We start from the raw sequence: 18,260 nt of genomic DNA on the forward strand, positions 1-18,260 counted from the left end.
GTTCTGTAGGTTTTCTTGAGAGATGCTGACGCTCTGTCAGGTTCCAGCAGGGTTCTGAGCGTACTGTCCAGGAGGTACAGCACTATGGAAGAATGCAGTAGCAGAGAAATATGCAGATGGAATGCTGTGAACCTGAAATCGAAGGTGGCAGACAAATATTCACTGCAAGAACAGTAGCAGTCAAAGAGACTCAAATCGAAGGTAAAGTGGTAAACAGATGCTTTTGTAATTCTTCTGTTGTCAACTCCACCAGTTCAATGAAATAGTACAACAAAACCTCAATCACATGGTACAACAGATTGTTGTATCTCCCTGTCACCAAACCGAGGTGCCCGGGCAAAACTTGCACCTCTTAAAATTACAGCCAAAGGAGGGGGGAATCAAACTAAAAAAACCACCAAAACCTTGAAAGAACAAAAGAAAGTTAAAACAGACACATTCATTCACAAAAAAAAAATCTAAATCAAAACTTTGTATTTTAGGTATTGTGAAGTATGTGCACAGTGGCAGGCTCCTGATGCTAAACAAGAGTGCTCCATCAATACTTGGTAGCTGCTTTCGCACTTCAAGGAGCATTTTTCTCCCAAACTCGGTAACATCTCAGATGGCATTCTATTTTTTTCCCTTGCAGCTGTCAACTTAGCATTCAATGATGTTCATTTTCCTCCTCTCTTTCACGAGAACCCTCTGACTCCACCGCCTGTGCAGTACTCTTGGCACTGCTATCAGAGACCTTGCTGAACACTGCATCAATTTCATCCTGAGTCTTCGTCTCATTAGAAATCATATTTATTGTACTCTCCACTGGTAAAACCTCCCTAGCATCTCCAACACTGTGTGGACTTTCGGCATGTAATGCTTCAGTAAGTTCATCATGCTTTGTGGATTCTGCAGTCTCACTCTCATCATACCCAGCCTTACCTTCATTTTCTTCCAAAGACCTATTCTCAACAGAATCACAGTGCTCCTTGAACGCAGCATGAATGTCATCGACAGATCTTGCATCAATGACGTGTAGCTCTCCACTCTCTTTGGGCTCTGAATCAACATCAACACCTGAGATGGGTAAAATTTCAGTGTCCATGGCGGGCACATCACTAACTAGATTAAAGGCAGTCTTAATATCCTCCAGAGACTTCGCATCCAGAATCGTCATCTCAGGATTGGTTGTACTTGTCACTAACTCATTTGTAGCAACCTCCAGTTCACTTGATGCTGCTGCTGGTGTATCATCAGAAGGCGCTTCTGACTCATTGTGTGGTTGCTTCAACTCCATGTGTATTGCTTCAGATGGGCTTGCTTCAAGGATCCGCCTCTGAGGATTGTAGACAGTTTGCTCAGGGTCACCATGAGATGCTCCAAGTGACCATCTAAATTCAGGGCCATTTAGGTCATCAACCACTGGAGACTGCTCCCTGGAGTCTCCAGTGCTGGCTTCCGAAATAGTCAAGGAGACATTGTCAGAAGTCTGAGGGCTAATCATGGAATATGCAGCAACACCGTTGGCCGGGTTTACATCATGGGAACCCTGATCTGGCACCTGCTGGTCCAGTCTCATTGGTTCTACTCCAAAGTCTCCCACTGTGTCCAATTCCGACAAGAAACTTTCATCAATTCCACTTTCTTCCATAGGCTCAGGATAGATTTTACCAGCTTCGTCATCAGAATCAAGCAGATATCCTGCAGTTGCTTCATTGTTCATATCACCTATATCCACCTTGTTAGGTTCAGAAGCCATGGAAACAAAGGGATTTGAAACTGCTGCATATTCACTTGATGGAGATTCGATGGCATCACTAGCTCGAGGATATGAGGAAACAGAGCTCAGACTTCTGTCAAATCCAACATCAAAGTGCTCTTCAATTACATGCAAGCCAGTCAAGGAAGCAACTGATTCAGTAAATATTGCCGTTTCATGCTTTTCTTGCATGCTGAAGTTCTCGACAACTCTCTCCTCAGGGATAGGATGCAAGTCCCTAGATATGACCGGCAATGTTTCCGTGACAAATTCAGAAGGCAGCTCCATAGACCCATGAATCAGGTTATCTAATGGCATTTCATTGTTTGAATAGGACATGAGATCAACATTTCCATCTTTCTCAGCAGTATTGCTTCCACCAAGTACAACAGTATTTGAGCTTGATGCAACATCAGTGTCAAGGTACTCCGGAAGGTCCCCAGAATGTGATTCACCCTCCACAGTTGGCAAGGAGGAGGAAACCCATTCTGAGCATTTAACTTCTGTGTTAAGTTGGAAAGAAGGTTTAGCACCAAGGCTGCTGTCGCCTGCATAATTAGAGGTGGTTCAAATAAAAATTTGAAAAAAAACAAGTATTAAGCTATTAATAAAAAGTGGTCCAATCAAACTTGCTTACCATCTCCATCTTCCCAGCTAAGCAAGTCAGGAACTGGATGAAATGGCATCTTGGAATTCCCAGCTGACTTGGGTGTATAATCTTCTTCATGACCCTTTCCTTTCGTTGAGGCAAGATGTGCTTCCCTTTCTTGCGATCTTTCAAAGACAAAATGATGTAAAGCAATCTCACGGTCATCAATGTCACTGTTGTCCAGTTCAACATCTATGGAGTTGATTCCATCTGAGCACTCACTTCCAACATCTGTGAGGTCACTATCCTGTCTCACTAGAGCAGGTGACTCGTGTTCCATGTGCAGATCCTTTTCATCATGGTCCTTGTGATCCTCCTGATCAGCAACTGAAGAAGCCATATCAGATTCAGTAACAGAGCTCAATTTAGACTCACTCTTATCGCTGAACTGTCTTTGGAAATTGCTCGCATTCCATTCCACTGTTTCAGGGACAAAATATGGCTTGAGTCTAGAAAAACGCCTCTCCTGGATTGCATCCGTCCCTCCAAAGTTGAAGCTTTCATGCCTTCTGAAGATCATGTCACGACGAGGTGACATCACAGATTCTCCAGCATTTATATTATCACGCGCGGGGACACCAGTGTCATGAGGCTGTTCAAGGGGAAGATCAAATGGGTTCTTCCGTGCATGCAGAATTGAAGGAGCTGAGCCAGGAATTGCTGCTTCTTCAGAATCATAAGGAAGATCAAAAGGGTTCCTTCTTGGCACTGCAATAGGAGGTACTTGTGCACGGAAGCGTGACAAATCATCTAAACTTCTACCAGCACCATTACTGTCGACATCTATCAAATTATTGTCGATTTCAAATCTTATGTTCTTCCTTGATCTTCGCCTAGCCATCAAAATTTCCAACCTGCGGTTCCTTTCCATCTCAGAATACCCAAGATCCATCAGATTCTTTTCATCATCCGCTGTCCAAAGAAATGCAGCTTCTCTCCCATCATCTTTCTTCTTCCCCTCCACATTATCTTTAGCATCATTGTCGTCACCCTCATCGTTACTATCATCATCAATTTGATGATCCTCTGAGGCATGAGAATCAGTGTCTGAATCATCCTTAGGAATGGGATCAGGACGAGCAGAATCGGCACCCAGAAGTGGGTCAATCTCATCAAGAACTGGAGCAATGTCAGTCATGGAAGCATCAGGAGAAGAACTCTCATCCCCATCAGAGTCAAAACCAGATGAACCATCTTGACTGCCAACTCTTGCCCATGGTGAGCCAAGAGAAGAATCAAGCAGTTTGTCCTCAGCAATATTTCTAGTATCAACATTAAGCCTGACAGTCTGTTCACATTGGTGAAAAGAAATAGAAGAAGCTGATTTACTAGTTCCAGAACGCTCTTCAGTTTGCTTCTCCTCAGAAACCTCTCTATCTTTGCTAGCTGCTGAATCTGTAACTCTCTCTTGATTCAGATTTTCCTCCATGTCAACATGTTTATTAACATTCTCATTGGATGAAAACAAACCTAAGGATGTATCTTTGTGATTCAGACCACTCAGATGGGCACCATCAAATAGGCTAGTCTGCCTGTCAGCCCTATCTTGTATGAAAAATGAACCTTCTGATTCTCTTTTCTTATTAAAGATCAAGCCCTCCTTGATCCCAGACTCTTGGTGAAGATTGACCATAGAAGAAAATGGTGTTAGTGTTCTAGGTATGTTACGCCAATCGCCTCTCTCATCTTCTTCATCAGCTCTCTTCAGAAGAGGAACATCATCATCCACATCAACATGCTCGCTAGCCCTCTCTTTGAAGGAAATTGTCTGTTTAATTTCCCTCTCTTTGAAGTTTGATGTATCCTGCCTGAATTCAGGCACTGGAAGTCTCTGATTTGCTTCAAAAGGAATATCACTGGATGAATTTCCAACTTTGAAAGCTGAAATTTCTGGAGTTCCCTTGTGATCTTCACTAGCCTCGGGAAGATTAATTTCACCATAACTTAGTAGGACTCCAAGAAGAAGAGTAGTACATATAATTACAGGTGAAGAAGAAAGCAGGAACGCGAAGAACCCTGGCGAAGATCTGTACAATAAATAGAGCAAAACACCCAAACCGAAGAGGATTGGGTGTTCAGAAACAAATCTATAGCCTTTTCTAATAGACAGCCTCAAAACTCTCTTGATACATTGAGCAGCTTGTTTTGCCTCAAGGGCCATGGCATGTAGCCTCCAACACAAACCTACCATAATCACAAGGAAAAAGAAGTTATTAGTTGAGTGGAATAAAGTAGCTGTGTTTGGATTAACTGATAGATACAAAGCAACTTGGAAGCGATGTTAATTTAATAAACCCATGTATAAATTACCCTGCGAGTTAGAACAAGCTTATTCAATTTTTCTCTCCCCGAGCTAATGCAGATGTTTGATATTCATTTGATCTAATGACACTAATCGCACACTTTTATTATACACCGCCCTCACAAATAGATCCACAAAGACTAATCAAACAGGATCAGGACTAGCCCAGCACCAGCATGAGGCACGTCCATAGCCAATTCTTATTCAGCAATTAGCTAGCGCTTGTTGACAGAACAGCACAAGAAAACTCTTGAATTTACGGGCTGATCACTAGATCAACAGCAGCAAGCACCTGTCGGCAAAACAGCACAAATCCAACCTTGCAAACTGATCACCAGAGATAGTATGCAAAACAATCTAATAGCTTCAGATTCTGATAACAAAACCTAATCCTCAATTCGAGGGTAAACAAATCCGATCTTGGTCCTCAAACAGCTGAGACACGACCATCCACTGCCGATCAAGCAAGGGGCAAACAGATCTTCGCTACTGACAACTCAGCATCATGGCCCAAATCCACAAATCAGCGAAGCTAGATCGACCATCCCACAATCCATCCCAGGCTCATCAACCACAACCCGCCAGTCGAATCAAACGTTACCGGAAAGAGCGCCACGTACCTTTCAGGAAGCTCGGCAGCGGCCAGCAGCTGCGAGCGAGGCCGGAGAAAACTCCAAGGAGGAGCGGAAGAAGAAACGGACAAGGGGGGCAGCAAATGGAGCCCTGTGGCGATGTACAGCGACCAGGCGCCGGCAGCTGAGGCAGGAACGGGAGCGAGGGCCGAGTCAAGAGGAGCAAGGGATCGCGCCCCCGAGGTCAAAGCCAGCAGCAGTGGCGTATGCGCGAAACGTGCGCGCGTATCCGTGCGGTGGGATACCAGCAGCAGCAGCAGGCGGACAGACAGGGAGGTCAGGAATGGTGGGGGCCCTGGACCGCCGCCCCGCCACTTTCGGCCGCCGGTCGCGGCGGGACGGAGCGGGCGGTGGGCGGCGGCGATGGCGATCGCCCGAGGAGGGGAGGGAAGGGGCGGAAAAGGGAAAGCGGCGGCAGCAGCAGGGCTAGCAGCAGCAGAAAGCGTTGGGCAGGGAGTGGTGGGCCCCGCTACTCCGTCCGCGTTGGCACAGTTGTCGCGGATGGCTTCTTCGGCGCCTCGCCGCTCGGGGCCGGCGTGAGCGTGACGGTGACGGCTCCGTGCGGCTGACGGTGGTGGGCCCCCGGTACCCCGGGCCCAGCGGCAGAGTCACGGAGGTTCGGGCGGTGGTGGGGCCCCGTGTCTGCACCGCGACAGCGAGTGAGAATTTCCGGTGGTTCGCTGGCGCAGGCTCCGCTGTCGGAGGCCGGCGGCAGCGGCACTGTGCTCGCATCTCGCGATTTGCTAGCTTTCGCGGCACTGCGCACAGGCACTGAGGCACACAGCGCAGCAGCAGAGGCGGCCGGGCACGGTTGCCTGAATCAGCTGCTGCTGACGGACGAATCACAAATCTGCCCCGTTTGGTGAGTGAGACTGATTGTTCCTAATCAACACGTGGAGCATGGACGTGCTCGTAGTCGTGCGGTTGAAAATCGGAAACGAGGGCTCGATCTGACCAAACAAGTGTCCCTGTCAGACATGTCCTATTCAGCCGAGTGATGGACCAAACATTCAGACCCCAATCCGATCGGGTGCAGGCAGGTGCGCAGTTGTCAAGCCTGCTAGATCGCTCTCCAGGATGAATAACCGGCACGTCGATGCCAGCTATCCAAACAAGATTGCAGTGCAACAATGTTTGTCTCTACATGTACGCATGCCACGGACCAACCAAACCACGCGTGGCGTGATTCCCTTGTTGAGAAAAACTGGACCTCGAAAGAGTCGAGAGAGGATATCGCGTGCCGTGCTGAAGAAATGAGTTGCCCCACTGAAACTCGGAGACAACAAGCCACATGCGTGCATTGACTCCCCACGCTACAGAGGTTTCAGAAATCCAATCTTCCATTCAGATATTTTTTTTAAAAAAAAGGAAACCAAAGAGGCTAGCAAAGAATTGGAGATCCTCGAGCCTTCCTGACAGATCTGTTCGTCCAAGGACATCTTCTAAGAAGCTGCAGATCAACAGCATGTAGAGTACTATACATTTCAGCACGCAGTTGTGAGTTGCGGCTTGTGCATTGGCGTATACTACCCGCCCGCCTCTGCGTCCGTCGGCTGATCGATTCACTGCTACTAGCAGCGCGGGCATCTTCGCCGCCGCCGCCGCAGTACGCCGGGGACGGGTACGCGTGCGTGCACGGGATCGGCGTGCGCGGCGGTGGCGCTGGGCGGCCTAGCTCATGCATGCCACGCACATCGCGTGACGGCCTGATCATGGATGGGGGCCGGTGCGCACCGTGCGTCCGGATCCATCCGTAGGCGCGCAAGTCTCGTAGGCTGCTGTCACTGTTGAAGCTCGAAGCAGAGGTACTAAGTATATAAGCATGCAGGTGAAATAAATTCTGAAAACCTTGGAGCAGTCCTCCTCATCTAACACAAGGACAAAGACAGGTCTTCACAACCGTGCCAAGTGTGCACATGGTAGTGGCTGAAGAAAAGCTGCTCGCATGATGACAAGAAAACTTGTAGGCCAATGACAAGAAAAGTATAAAAGTACCAGGATGCCCAAAAGATCGATGTGCAGCACACAGGATTACTAACGAAGAATAAAAGAAACTGATCGCGTGCAACCAAAAAAGACGAATACAACGCATGAAAATGTGAGAAATTAGGTACACGGCGTCTGCGAACGTGCAGCGTCGCGACCTCCTCAGTGTCATCGATGATGCAACATCTTTTGGGTTCCAACTCTGAAGCCACAATGTTGCAACCCTAATCATTCATCACCTGGCATCTTATCCCCGCTCCTTTTTCCTCCAGCCACCAGCTAAAGCTGCAGATTTGCAAGATTGGTGCTCTCACGGAATCAGGGGCCTACCACCCTGAAATCTACCTCGCCCCTGCTTTGCATTTCTACCCTGCACCGTCCATTACCTGCTAATGCCGGCATCTGTGGTAATTGGGGACTCTCAGTCTCATCCCCCGTCGTTCCTCAAAAAAAAAACAGGGGCCTAAATATGATACAGGCTTCTCAATTCCATATAGCAATGCAATGCACATCTAAAAAAGCATCAATTTTCCAAGCTGCGGAAAGGATATGCTAGCAGCAATGTATGCTTCAGTAAATTGCTACCACATGCAAATCCATCGACGAGATAGTACACAGCATGACATCACATGACTGATATTACATTGTTCAACAAAAATCATGAAGCATTTCCAACAGAATCCAGACCACAGGGATGACAAAAACGGTTCTCTAATAGAAAGCAACAAAAGTAAAATATCCGGCTTCTCTCCATGCTCTTTATTCGATAAAAGGACTAGTCGCATGAAGATCATCACATCTGGTAGCTGCTGCACCTGGGCGCCCTCAAAGGGTCTCTGTCAGTAATGCGGCGTCAGAGAATCAATAAGGCCTTCCTTGACATTGACCTCAATACAATCGGCAAGAACAGAACCTCCTTCAGCGTTCAAGGAGCAGCAGGGAATTCATTTGAATTCCGAAATTTCACAGGCGTGCGGCATGTTGCTCCATGAGGAAGAACCGAATGCGATTCCGTCGCCGAGAACAGGTTTGGGCTCGGCATTCATGTCGTTGCCCAGTAGAATTGCGATGGCATCGTTGAAAGAGGATGGATCAGCTGTGTTACCAGAGAATAGTGCATCTGGCCTCAGGTTTTCAGGATGAGGTGAACCTGCGGTATCATGTTTAGGCTCTACTGCCTGCTCACCAGAGCCCATTGAAGGACTTTGTGCTGCAAATGAATAAGCGGTCAGCTGAAAGAAAGGGTGCGTTTTCTTTAAAAAAGAAAGAAAGGGTGCCATTGAGAAGAAAAGGGTCATCGAATTATATGTACTCACCAGGAGAAATTTTGGAGAGCTGAAAGATATCAGGTGATGCGGCACTAACAGGAGGAGTGGATTCAGTGAACGAATATCCACTGAAAGGAGCACAATCATTGAGGAAAGAACTGTGATGTTCGTCCCAATATTCCTGGCAGAGATCAAACTCTGGGCTAACCACCGTAGTAGTCTCACATGGTGTACCAGCAGAGGAACTTGAACTTCTGACAGATGGTAGTTGGTTCTTCCCAGATCTTAGTGCCTGAGCTTCATGAAGCAGCTCTTCCAGAAGACCACTGTTCCTTGGTGATGCAGACTCAGATTTCACTGATGGGGTCGCTATTGGAGAGTGCAGGTAAGGATCAACTAACTCAGTAGGCTGCATTGCAGGAGCCAAAGTATACTTGAGCCAGCTATTTGGATCAGATTCGGTATCTTGGAGTGAAGGGAGCTCCATCTTCAAAGGACCATTGATGGGCCTAGAAGCAGAGAAGATGCCATTTAAAAAGGCATGGCTGCCAGAAAGTGTAACCCCAAAAGGTGCAATAGTCTTGCTGCTAGCATTGGCTTCATTGAGATAATCAAAACCTAAAGCCTGCTTGAGCTTCTCAGAGTCATTTGAAAATTGATCCACTGAGGAAAGCACACCATCAACAGTATCGCTCAATGCAGGAAGCACACAGCCAGATTGTTTCAGCATCCCTGATTGGTCTACCTGATCCATGAAGCTACAATTCTTTGATGCAAAACTCTGGCCAAGCAAATTGCTTATTGAAACAGCTGAAAGCTGAGGTGCATAGGATAAAGCCTCTGTATTAGCAATGAAATTGTCACTGGTAAAATCTGGTAGATAAAGACTGTTCCCACTCAGAAGATCATTGGATATATTCTCGCCACAGTTAAAATCGCCAGAAATTTGCTGATCTTCACTTGAAGATTGATTGCATACACTAGCAGGATAGATAGGAAGACCAGCTCGTTGACATCTCTTTATTCGAGTGTTCCAGTAGTTCTTAATTTCATTGTCAGTACGCCCTGGCAACTGAGAAGAGTGCTCAAGGTTAATGATGACAATATAGATAAAGGCTAAAATTATCCAGGGTAAAAATAGGAACTAACTGGAGACATGCATACATGATAAGGCATATGAAATATTTCAAAACATAATACCATATATTTCGATTAAAGACAGGGCGAAAGAATTAATTGACCAGAACTTATGTCTTACCAAAATGTAGTAAGAACATACTAGTGACGATGGCAAAAATGGTGCTACTACTTGGTGACACCGAAATATATCTTCTCAAGTTATCAATTTAAGCACCTTATCGTCAAGTAGCTTGTATGTTAGACAAAGACGGTCTGGCTAGATTTTTAGAGTTCGCTAACATGAGAATATGAGTTACCTAAGTCTCAAGAAAAAAGGATTGATAAGAGATAAGACACAATTGCCGTGTTGAGCGTCCTTTCCAGTTGATTGTTGAAATTCAAAGAAAAACTAGTAGCAAGGCCAACATGCTTTTCGTGACAAAGAAAGTAGAGTCAGCCTCTGCGGTAGCTGTCTTTGCTGCTCAGGTGAAGTATTCCTACCTTTGAATATGACTACCAACGATGTCTTTATCCATAAAAGACTAACACTGACAGGTCATATGGAGTTGAAAACCAAAGCTAAAAAATATTTGAAAGTGATCATTTCGTGGTGTTCCAGATCAGGAGTGATCATAGAAACTTTAGGATTTGTGGACCAGGATCTTGGTAACAGGATGATTTGAGCAGGTTGCTACACGAAAGTTTCCAGGCCTAATTTTTTAAAAAACAAAGATGGCATCTACTGAATTAAACTTGAAAATCGTATTGTAGAACAGTAACAGTAAAGCCGCATGAACATACAAGTACAGTTCCAATGCGTGAAAACGAAATAGTTCGCTAAATAAACCATCGCTATTTTTCACGAAACGGTAATTCCTAAGTACAGAATTAAACACCTTGGATTAAAAACTGCACGTACGTGACCACCCAAAGAACGAATCAATTCTGGAAACCTAGTAAAGAACTGCATGGTCATGTGCAGAGGATGGAATCATCATAGCACTTACATGAGCAGCCATCCTCGCCCACTTGTTCCCCATCTTAGCGTGGAGCTGGATGATGAGGCGCTCCTCCTCGGGGGTGAAGGCCCCCTTCTTGAGGTTGGGCCTGAGGTGGTTCGCCCACCGGAGGCGGCAGCTCTTGCCGCAGCGGAACAGACCGGTGTTCTTCTGCACCGCGTTCCAGTTCCCCTCGCCGTGCTTCTTGACGTAGTCCACCAGGATGGCGTCCTCCGCGGATGTCCACGGCCCTTTCTTCAGGGGCGGCCCGCTACCCCTGTGAGGCGACCCCCCGCCGCTGCTGCCGTCGTCGGCCAGCGGCGAGTCCATCTGGTCCTGCAGCATCATCTCGCAGTCGCTCTCGCTCTTCACCCGATACATCGCGCGCGGTCAGGCCGCCTGAATTATGGACGCAAAACAGGGTGGAAGCAGTATTAGATTAGTACTTGGGTTATTCCCAAAAAATAATGAAAAGAGCAGTATCACTCGATGAAAACTACTACCAAATTCCCAAATTCATCAGGAAGAAAAGGAAACAAGGACTTAATTAACGGCTAAACCATGTTCAGCTCAAAAACTCCAAGCAGTGGCAGCACTACAGTTTAGCCGAGATTTCCGGTAAAGAAGAAGAGAAAGAACGGTGGCTTCGTTTCTCATAATTCACAGATCAAAGCACCACATGCCGTGACCAGCACTCCCCACGTCCCAAGAACGGCAATTCTCGAACGGCAGAATTGGGGCGGAGAAGGAAGGGAACCAAAATTCAGCACTTTCCCCCTCAGATCACACCAAGCCGCCCAAAATAATTCGGAATTCAGCAAGAACGGGAGCTACCTGGCCGATCTCGCAGCAGCCGGTGCCGATCGAGGCGGGGGTGGTGCTGAGTTGAGCTCCTCCAATTGCCCCCCTGCTCTTGTGAGCTCAGCAGAGGATTGCAGGAAAGGAGGCGACTTGGGTGGAGCAGAGGAGTAGAAACCGGGCGAGGAGGATCTCGCCTAAGCGAGATGCCGCCACCACTTAGAACCAGAGTATGTGGAGAATTTTCAGGGGAGGGAGAGAGTTTTGAGGAGGGAGAGAGCAGGCGGAGGAGAGAGAGTGCGCGAGCCTGGCTGCGAGAGTGGAGGATTTGCTTGGGGGCAGATTATAAAGCTGAAAGGTACAGCGCCAGAGAAGCCATGGTATTGGGCGTGAGCGCATGGGCACCTATTTTCTCTCCCTAGGCCCCTAATTTCTTTAAAAATTTTCTTCTCCTGAACTATTGCAGAATACATCTGTATTTACAGCAAGTACTATACTCTAGGCGACCCAAACTGTGAATGTGAATACATCTTTATTAAAAACAAGTTCTATGCTCTATGCAGACTCAAATTGTAAATTCTTTTCACACACCTATTGTGATGCAATGTTGCCCACCGCTGCGGGTTTCTAAGTAGGCGGTGGGCGAGGTGGATGGCCATGGAGTGTAGAAACGAGATGTTAGCACCATAGGTATGACGGCGGACTTGGAGGTAGGAGCGTCGTCATGATAGTTGAAGCAATCGAGCAGAAGGCGGGAAAACACGCGAGGAAGAAGAAATTAGTTGAGAGGTAGAAGACACAATCCTGACCTCTCAATTCCAATCGTACGCTAGGGACATTAACGGACCACTTTGCCTTTTCAACCATATAACGTATTACGTATAGCATTCTCCTAATTCTACATTTTCATGACTCATCTTTTCTTATTGGGACCAAAATCTTTCCACGAAATTCCAATGAATTTTCTCCATTGTAGCATTAAAATTGCTAACAAAATTTACCAATGTGTTGCTGTGAAATTTCTTCGATTGGAAATTTCGCAAGGAGTTTACATAGGGGATATTGGTTTACTCAGCCACTTGCCAAAAGAAAATAGCCAAGTGTCATTTATGGAATCTCCTTTTATGTGTGTAGAGCGTAGATGAAATGATGAATATACCTTGTGAATGAGAAGATACCTTCAGTTAAACGCCCAAAACAATTCCAAGTTGCTCAAAGGAAAGGTGTCTCTTTATACCAACTCTAGAGAATTTTTTCCTTTTATAGTAATGGTACAGCCTTTCTCGCTTACTGTTTATAACTCTAATCCATTCTGCCACTGCTTTTCCCTTAGTGTGTTTTTCTCCAAAGACTATAGTATTATTAGACCATGAGCTCTCCCAATCACCTATACAAACAAAAGCACGGTCCTAGGTTCAAGGTTTCAAGCCCGAATCAACAATGTGACTTTCGACGATGCTGTGCATACCAGCCGGACATATCATTGTTCCATATCACATCGACATTTATCAACATATCATTGTTCACGATGTTTTTTTTTTCGCTTTCACTGGCTGGCATGTCCTATCAAGTATTTATTACTTGTCCCTCTCTTTTAAAAAAAAACAATTCTGTAGCACCCATGGCAATTTACAGTTTACAATATGATACATCCCCAAGGGTTTTATCGAAAAAGGGAGAAAAGATAAAATCGTCAAGGTTTCACGTGGAACGAACACTAATTTTAGCGGAGGTGCACTAGCTCACGGTGACGATCGCGTCACTCTTCCTCGCTGCTCAAACTTTGCTGCTCGATCAGAATAACACTCCAGCATGCCAGTTCGCGCGGACGACAAGTCAACCGTTGCATGCACGCCTCCATCAGGCCACAGCTTTTACCCACCACCACCACCAGGATCCACCGCACCCGAGGCCGCGAGGAAGCCAAGAGCCATCAAAACCCGCGCGGCGAGAGCTCCAGAGAAAAGGAGGGTGCGGTGCCGGACCTCGCACATCCATCCCGGTTGCTTCCGGGCCGAAACACGCCGTCGCGCTCGCGCGGCGGGGGAAGGGAGGAGGAGAAGAGTGCATGGGGACGAAGGGGACAGCCGGCCCGGCGGTGTTTGGTGGGCGACGGAGGGAGCCTCGCGGCGTTGCTAAATCGGGGGGCGCACGTGGTGCGCCGCCCAGGTGCTCGTCCCTGCGTGTCAGGCCCGGAGGGGAAACCGCACATGCCCCCGCTCCATTAAATTTGTCTCGCATCGTATCTTCTTGCCTGCCTGCCTGCTGCAGGCTTAGAGCTCTTGATCAGGAGTGGTACGGCATACAATAGGAATTGACTTAGCCAGGGTACAATACTGTATCGTGAACAGCAGTGGATGGAGTTGATCAGCTTTGGGCGCTTTTTCTACGTGGAACAATCTTTTTTGTTCGAGTGGTGAAGCCTTAGTTGCAGTACTTCTTGTACGCAGACGCGGATGCTTTTTTGGTAAGGATTGCATTGCCAATCTATACGAGGCTTTTGAAAACAAAGGCGCGTGTGCACCATGGAATTTTATTATGAAAAATTCTCATATCTTAGAGTTCTAATAAAATTCGTGCACTCTTAAACATATCCGAAGATGAATTTTAATCGAAAAGACTCGAGCAACACTTTTGTGACGTCTCATGCAAGAGAAAAAAAAAGGTAGCTCCTCCGATGCAAAACATTTCCTTTAACGGACTTTATGGAAAGCTGATTGAAGGTTCAACGTTGACGTAAAACTGGCATCCGATGCAACCTATCTTTTCATAAAAGAATAAATGAAAATGATTACATGGGAGGGCGATAATATCCGAAGATAAAAACTACGCTAGTTTACGTGCATGGGGACCTGCATATGCTGCAAAAAAAAAAGGATTTCCGGTCAAAAGAACGCCGTTCAATTGAAACGCAGCACGCAGGGAGAACAATGTTTCAAACACTTTGATGCAGCCTACCAGTAGCATCGTAGATGCACCAGCATAGAGTGTATGGCTTCTTTTCACCCATTACCTCAATTCGTGAACACAAATCCCTTGCTTTTTTCACATGGACCTGGCATTTATTCCCCGTCAAACACTCCCACAAAGAAAGCGGTAAATAAAGGTTAATACTTTATTTTCACGTAGTAAGTACGTGCGTGCGATGGACCGCGGTCATCATGAAAGCTGCAGCATAGATCCCTGGAAAAGAAAAGTTACCGGTACAGTACAAGGCAGAGTATACCAGCTCCAGTACTGTACTACGTACTTACCCGGCACAGCCTTGAGTTGGCCGGTAATTTTCTGCTCTAGCAGAGAAGGGTAACTCGGGCAGGTCTGGAAAAGGAAAGCAAAGGACACGGTATCGTACGTGGAGGCACTAGTGGTCTGTGCTCACTTCGAGTACTACTCGATCGATCGGTGTTTAATCCCGCTAGACTGCTACGATGGTTGGTCAGTGGCGACCGGCGAGGACAGGGGCGTGATTTCTTCTCTTCGTACGACCGGCGCAGGCTGACGGGCTACGGGAACGGGAGCCACTTTTGCGGCCAGGCCACGGGCGATTCAGAGCCGTAGCCCACGGATCTTCGCGCAATCTACAAGTACTGCACCGCTCCACTGTCGCTGTACCGCGGCAGTAATGGTCACGCTGCCCCACGTACGTGAAGACCCGCGGACCAGCGGGACATGTAGCTCGGATCGTAGCTCTATAATTTACTTTCTGTAAAATAATTACAGCGATCAAACTCGACAGAAACGTCAGTTCAGGAAGAGGAAAGAAAATAGCTTTTCAAAGAAAGGGAGGAAAAGGAAGAAAGGAACGAGGGCACGAGGCCATGCTGCCATCGTGCATCGATAGACAGCCACAAATCAGATTTGCATTGGAATTCTTTCAAGAGTTTTTCTTTTTTTTTTTTGTATTGGAAGAGCCGTGCATGCAGAATGGGTCGGTCGCTGGCGAACCGGGCGCGCACGCAACAGGCGCGGAAGCAAAAAGGCTCCGGGCGCCAGCCGTGCAGGACTGGCCTGAAACAAGAAACCTACGCAGGGGGAGAAAGAGAGACGGGGGAACGGGGCACGAGTTTCGTGCCACCGTTCGCTTCGCTCGATCGCCCCTCACCAGTCGTCACCGTCCTGGTTCCTCGAGGCCTGAAGGCCTCTCATGTATGAACCGTTCCGATCGATCACCGGCGGCACGGCAGTTCTGGCCGTACGCCACGGCGAGCCGACGGGGAAAAAGGGGTGGCTCGGACGCTCAGGGAGAGAAGGGTCCGGGCCCGCGAGCGCGTCGCGCGATGCGGGTGACGCGCGACCGTCCCTCCCCTTCCTTTTTCCCCGGCAACCCTGCGTGGCGCCTACCACGAAGGGGGGACCCACCTGTGGGTCCGGCATTCCCGCGCGCGGGGGATGGGTGGGCCCCGCGCGGCTGGAACCAGGACCCCGGACCGGACCGGACCGGACCGGGCTTTTGCGGACCCCGACCCCCCCACGCGACGAGTCAGGCGACTAGGCGAGGGCGAGGCGAGCAAGCAACCGGGGGCGAACATGCAGGCCTCGTGGGGGGTGCTCGCGGGCCCCACCGGCCCCCCTGCGGGGGGTCTCGTGGTCCCACCCACCCCCGCCCATGTTGCGCGGGGCGAACGGTGGCCCCCTCCTCGCTGTACCGCGACGCTGTGGCTGGCGCCTGGCGGACGCCCCGGAACCGGGAGAGGCGGCCCCCTGGGTCCATCCATGGAGGCCGGAGGCGTCGACACAGCGGCCGGCCAGGCTGCCCAGGCAGGCAGGCGGTGGCGTCCGTCGCCTCTCGCCTGGCATGGTCCTCCTTGCTTGGGGCAAGAGCGGCCGCTGCCTTTCGCCGCGCTCCGAGTAACGCTTGCCATCCTTGGGCGTGCGGCGTGCATCCGGGCTCGGAATTCGGAGACCACACCGTTTTGTAGCTCCGGCTCGGGACGTGCCGCGGGTATGTTTCGGCGGCCGGATGCGATGGCAGCGCGGCGCGGCGCGGCACGCACGGAGCGGATGCGGTGGCTGTGTACGTGATCAAGACGCCGACGCGTCACGCGCCGGTGCGCGCATCGCCTAGCTAGCTCCAATCGCCGGCGCGGCGTACGACGGCGAAACCACGGGGGTCAGGTTGGTGGCGCTGCTCCGTCCGCGACCGGGCTGCGGTCGGTCGACCGACCGGCGATGGATGGGTTGGGGGGTTGGACAGGGACGACACGCGTACGGTGCTCGCCGCATTCATGTCCGTTTTTATGAGAAAATAGCGTGTGCTCACCTTTTCTTGAGGGTAGTGCGCGCGCTCACCTGCTCTTGTAGGAAAAAAGAAAGAAAGAAAGAGCAAAGCGCTCGCTGCGTTCTTCTTCGCGTCTGCAGCAGCAGCACTGTGCAGCGCGCGCAGGACGCGGCAGAGCGTAGTCGCCGTGACATCGTCGCTGCCGCCGTTCGCCCCGACCTCGCATGTGGCGGCCTGATCGTGCTTGCGGCGGCCACAGCCAGGAATCCGCGGGTACACCGTACACGCACAGGCCGCTAGGTGTGGCGCCAGGAGCCCAGGAGAGAAAGATACTACCGCGTCAGGTCCGCGGCGCGGCCGTTCATCAGCTGATGCGCGCGTAGATCCTGCGATCTCTTTTCTTTCCTTGGTTCAAACGCATGTTAAGCTGGCTACGTCAGGTCCAGAGTTACCACTGCCCGGCAGTTCGTGCCCAGGGAAAAAGAAGATCGAGAACTGAAAAGCAGGCAGCAGAGGAAGCGCAGGCAGAAATTTCGCTGAGCTTTGCTGCGAAGGAACCGCTCGATTTCCAGACGCCAAATTTGCGACGCGTTAGTTCCAACAAGGCCTAATGCTACCCGTGCATTCGTAGCTTGCTCGACCAAATCTCTCATTGAGTCATTGGTGTTGTACTCATGTGTGCTGGGTCCAAGTACTACTGCACCGGGTCAATGTCGTCGGCACCTCACCATTGGCAATCTGGCATTGCTATTTCTGGTGCGTGCAGGTGTGGCGACGACGTAGTGCACGCGTTTTCGATCGAGGTCAGAGTCGTGGCAGTCCACGGTTTTACTTGTACTTCTCCATTGACCCGACACGCTGAAACCTCTGCGTGCATGTGACTGGATCGTGAGGGACGAAAATGCAACTCGATCTTGTAGGATAGATGATGTCCGTCTGAGCGCAGGTCGTGCATGATGACCTCATTTGCTTTTGCGCACGCGGCCGCCCGGGCCGTTCGATCGGATGATGTGCTGAAGCAAGCGGCCGGGCCGGTAAGCAGCCGCCGACGAGCCGCGCCGAGGAAAAAAGTGGCCGGCCGAGGGCCGTGCCGTGGCCGATCGCGCGATCGATGGCCGGCCGGCCGATGAGCTCAGTGCACGCGGTTCTGTCGTCTGATCATCGGGCGGGCGGGCAGTGGCGTCGACGAAAGGCGTGGAGACGCGTAGGTGGTTTTGGTGGGTGCGTGCGACAAGGGATCGGCTCATCGGCTGCGGACGTCGCGCAACGGCGGCCGGGCGCGTGTATACGGCGGCCGGCATTCCGGCGTGCGCCATACGTGCATGTACGCCTGTTACGTAGGCGGCTGGCGACGCATGCAAATCAAGTGGCATCGATCGATCCGTCTGGTAAGTCCCCGAAAGTCCTGCAAGCTGGCAACTCAAATGATTGTACTCTTCGTGCCAAGGCACCAGAGGGCAGAGGCTGAAGAAAACCCCGGCCCGCTGAAGAAAGAAGAAGAAGAAAAAAATAAAACTGCACGATCTTGGCATAGCTTCCAGAGTAGCTTCCA

General features: G+C 49.5%; 2 protein-coding genes across 2 annotated transcripts; both read right to left on the reverse strand.

Moving 5' to 3' along the window:
• Positions 1–198: 198 nt before the first annotated feature.
• Positions 199–5,709, reverse strand: LOC112893321. The gene is made up of 3 exons (XM_025960574.1): positions 5,310–5,709; positions 2,376–4,571; positions 199–2,286 (listed from the first exon to the last, which is right to left on the reverse strand). The coding sequence occupies exons 2-3, from the start codon at positions 4,546–4,548 to the stop codon at positions 647–649; spliced, it is 3,813 nt and encodes a 1,270-aa protein (XP_025816359.1). The 5' UTR covers positions 4,549–4,571; positions 5,310–5,709; the 3' UTR covers positions 199–646.
• Positions 5,710–7,915: 2,206 nt separating this feature from the next.
• On the reverse strand, positions 7,916–11,812 carry LOC112896016 (transcription factor GAMYB-like). Its single transcript, XM_025964050.1, has 4 exons — positions 11,527–11,812; positions 10,702–11,091; positions 8,624–9,647; positions 7,916–8,517 (listed from the first exon to the last, which is right to left on the reverse strand). The coding sequence occupies exons 2-4, from the start codon at positions 11,071–11,073 to the stop codon at positions 8,252–8,254; spliced, it is 1,662 nt and encodes a 553-aa protein (XP_025819835.1). The 5' UTR covers positions 11,074–11,091; positions 11,527–11,812; the 3' UTR covers positions 7,916–8,251.
• Positions 11,813–18,260: the final 6,448 nt, after the last annotated feature.

This window comes from Panicum hallii, chromosome 5 (genome assembly GCF_002211085.1).
Source record: "Panicum hallii strain FIL2 chromosome 5, PHallii_v3.1, whole genome shotgun sequence".
In the NCBI taxonomy this organism is placed as follows: Eukaryota; Viridiplantae; Streptophyta; class Magnoliopsida; order Poales; family Poaceae; genus Panicum; species Panicum hallii.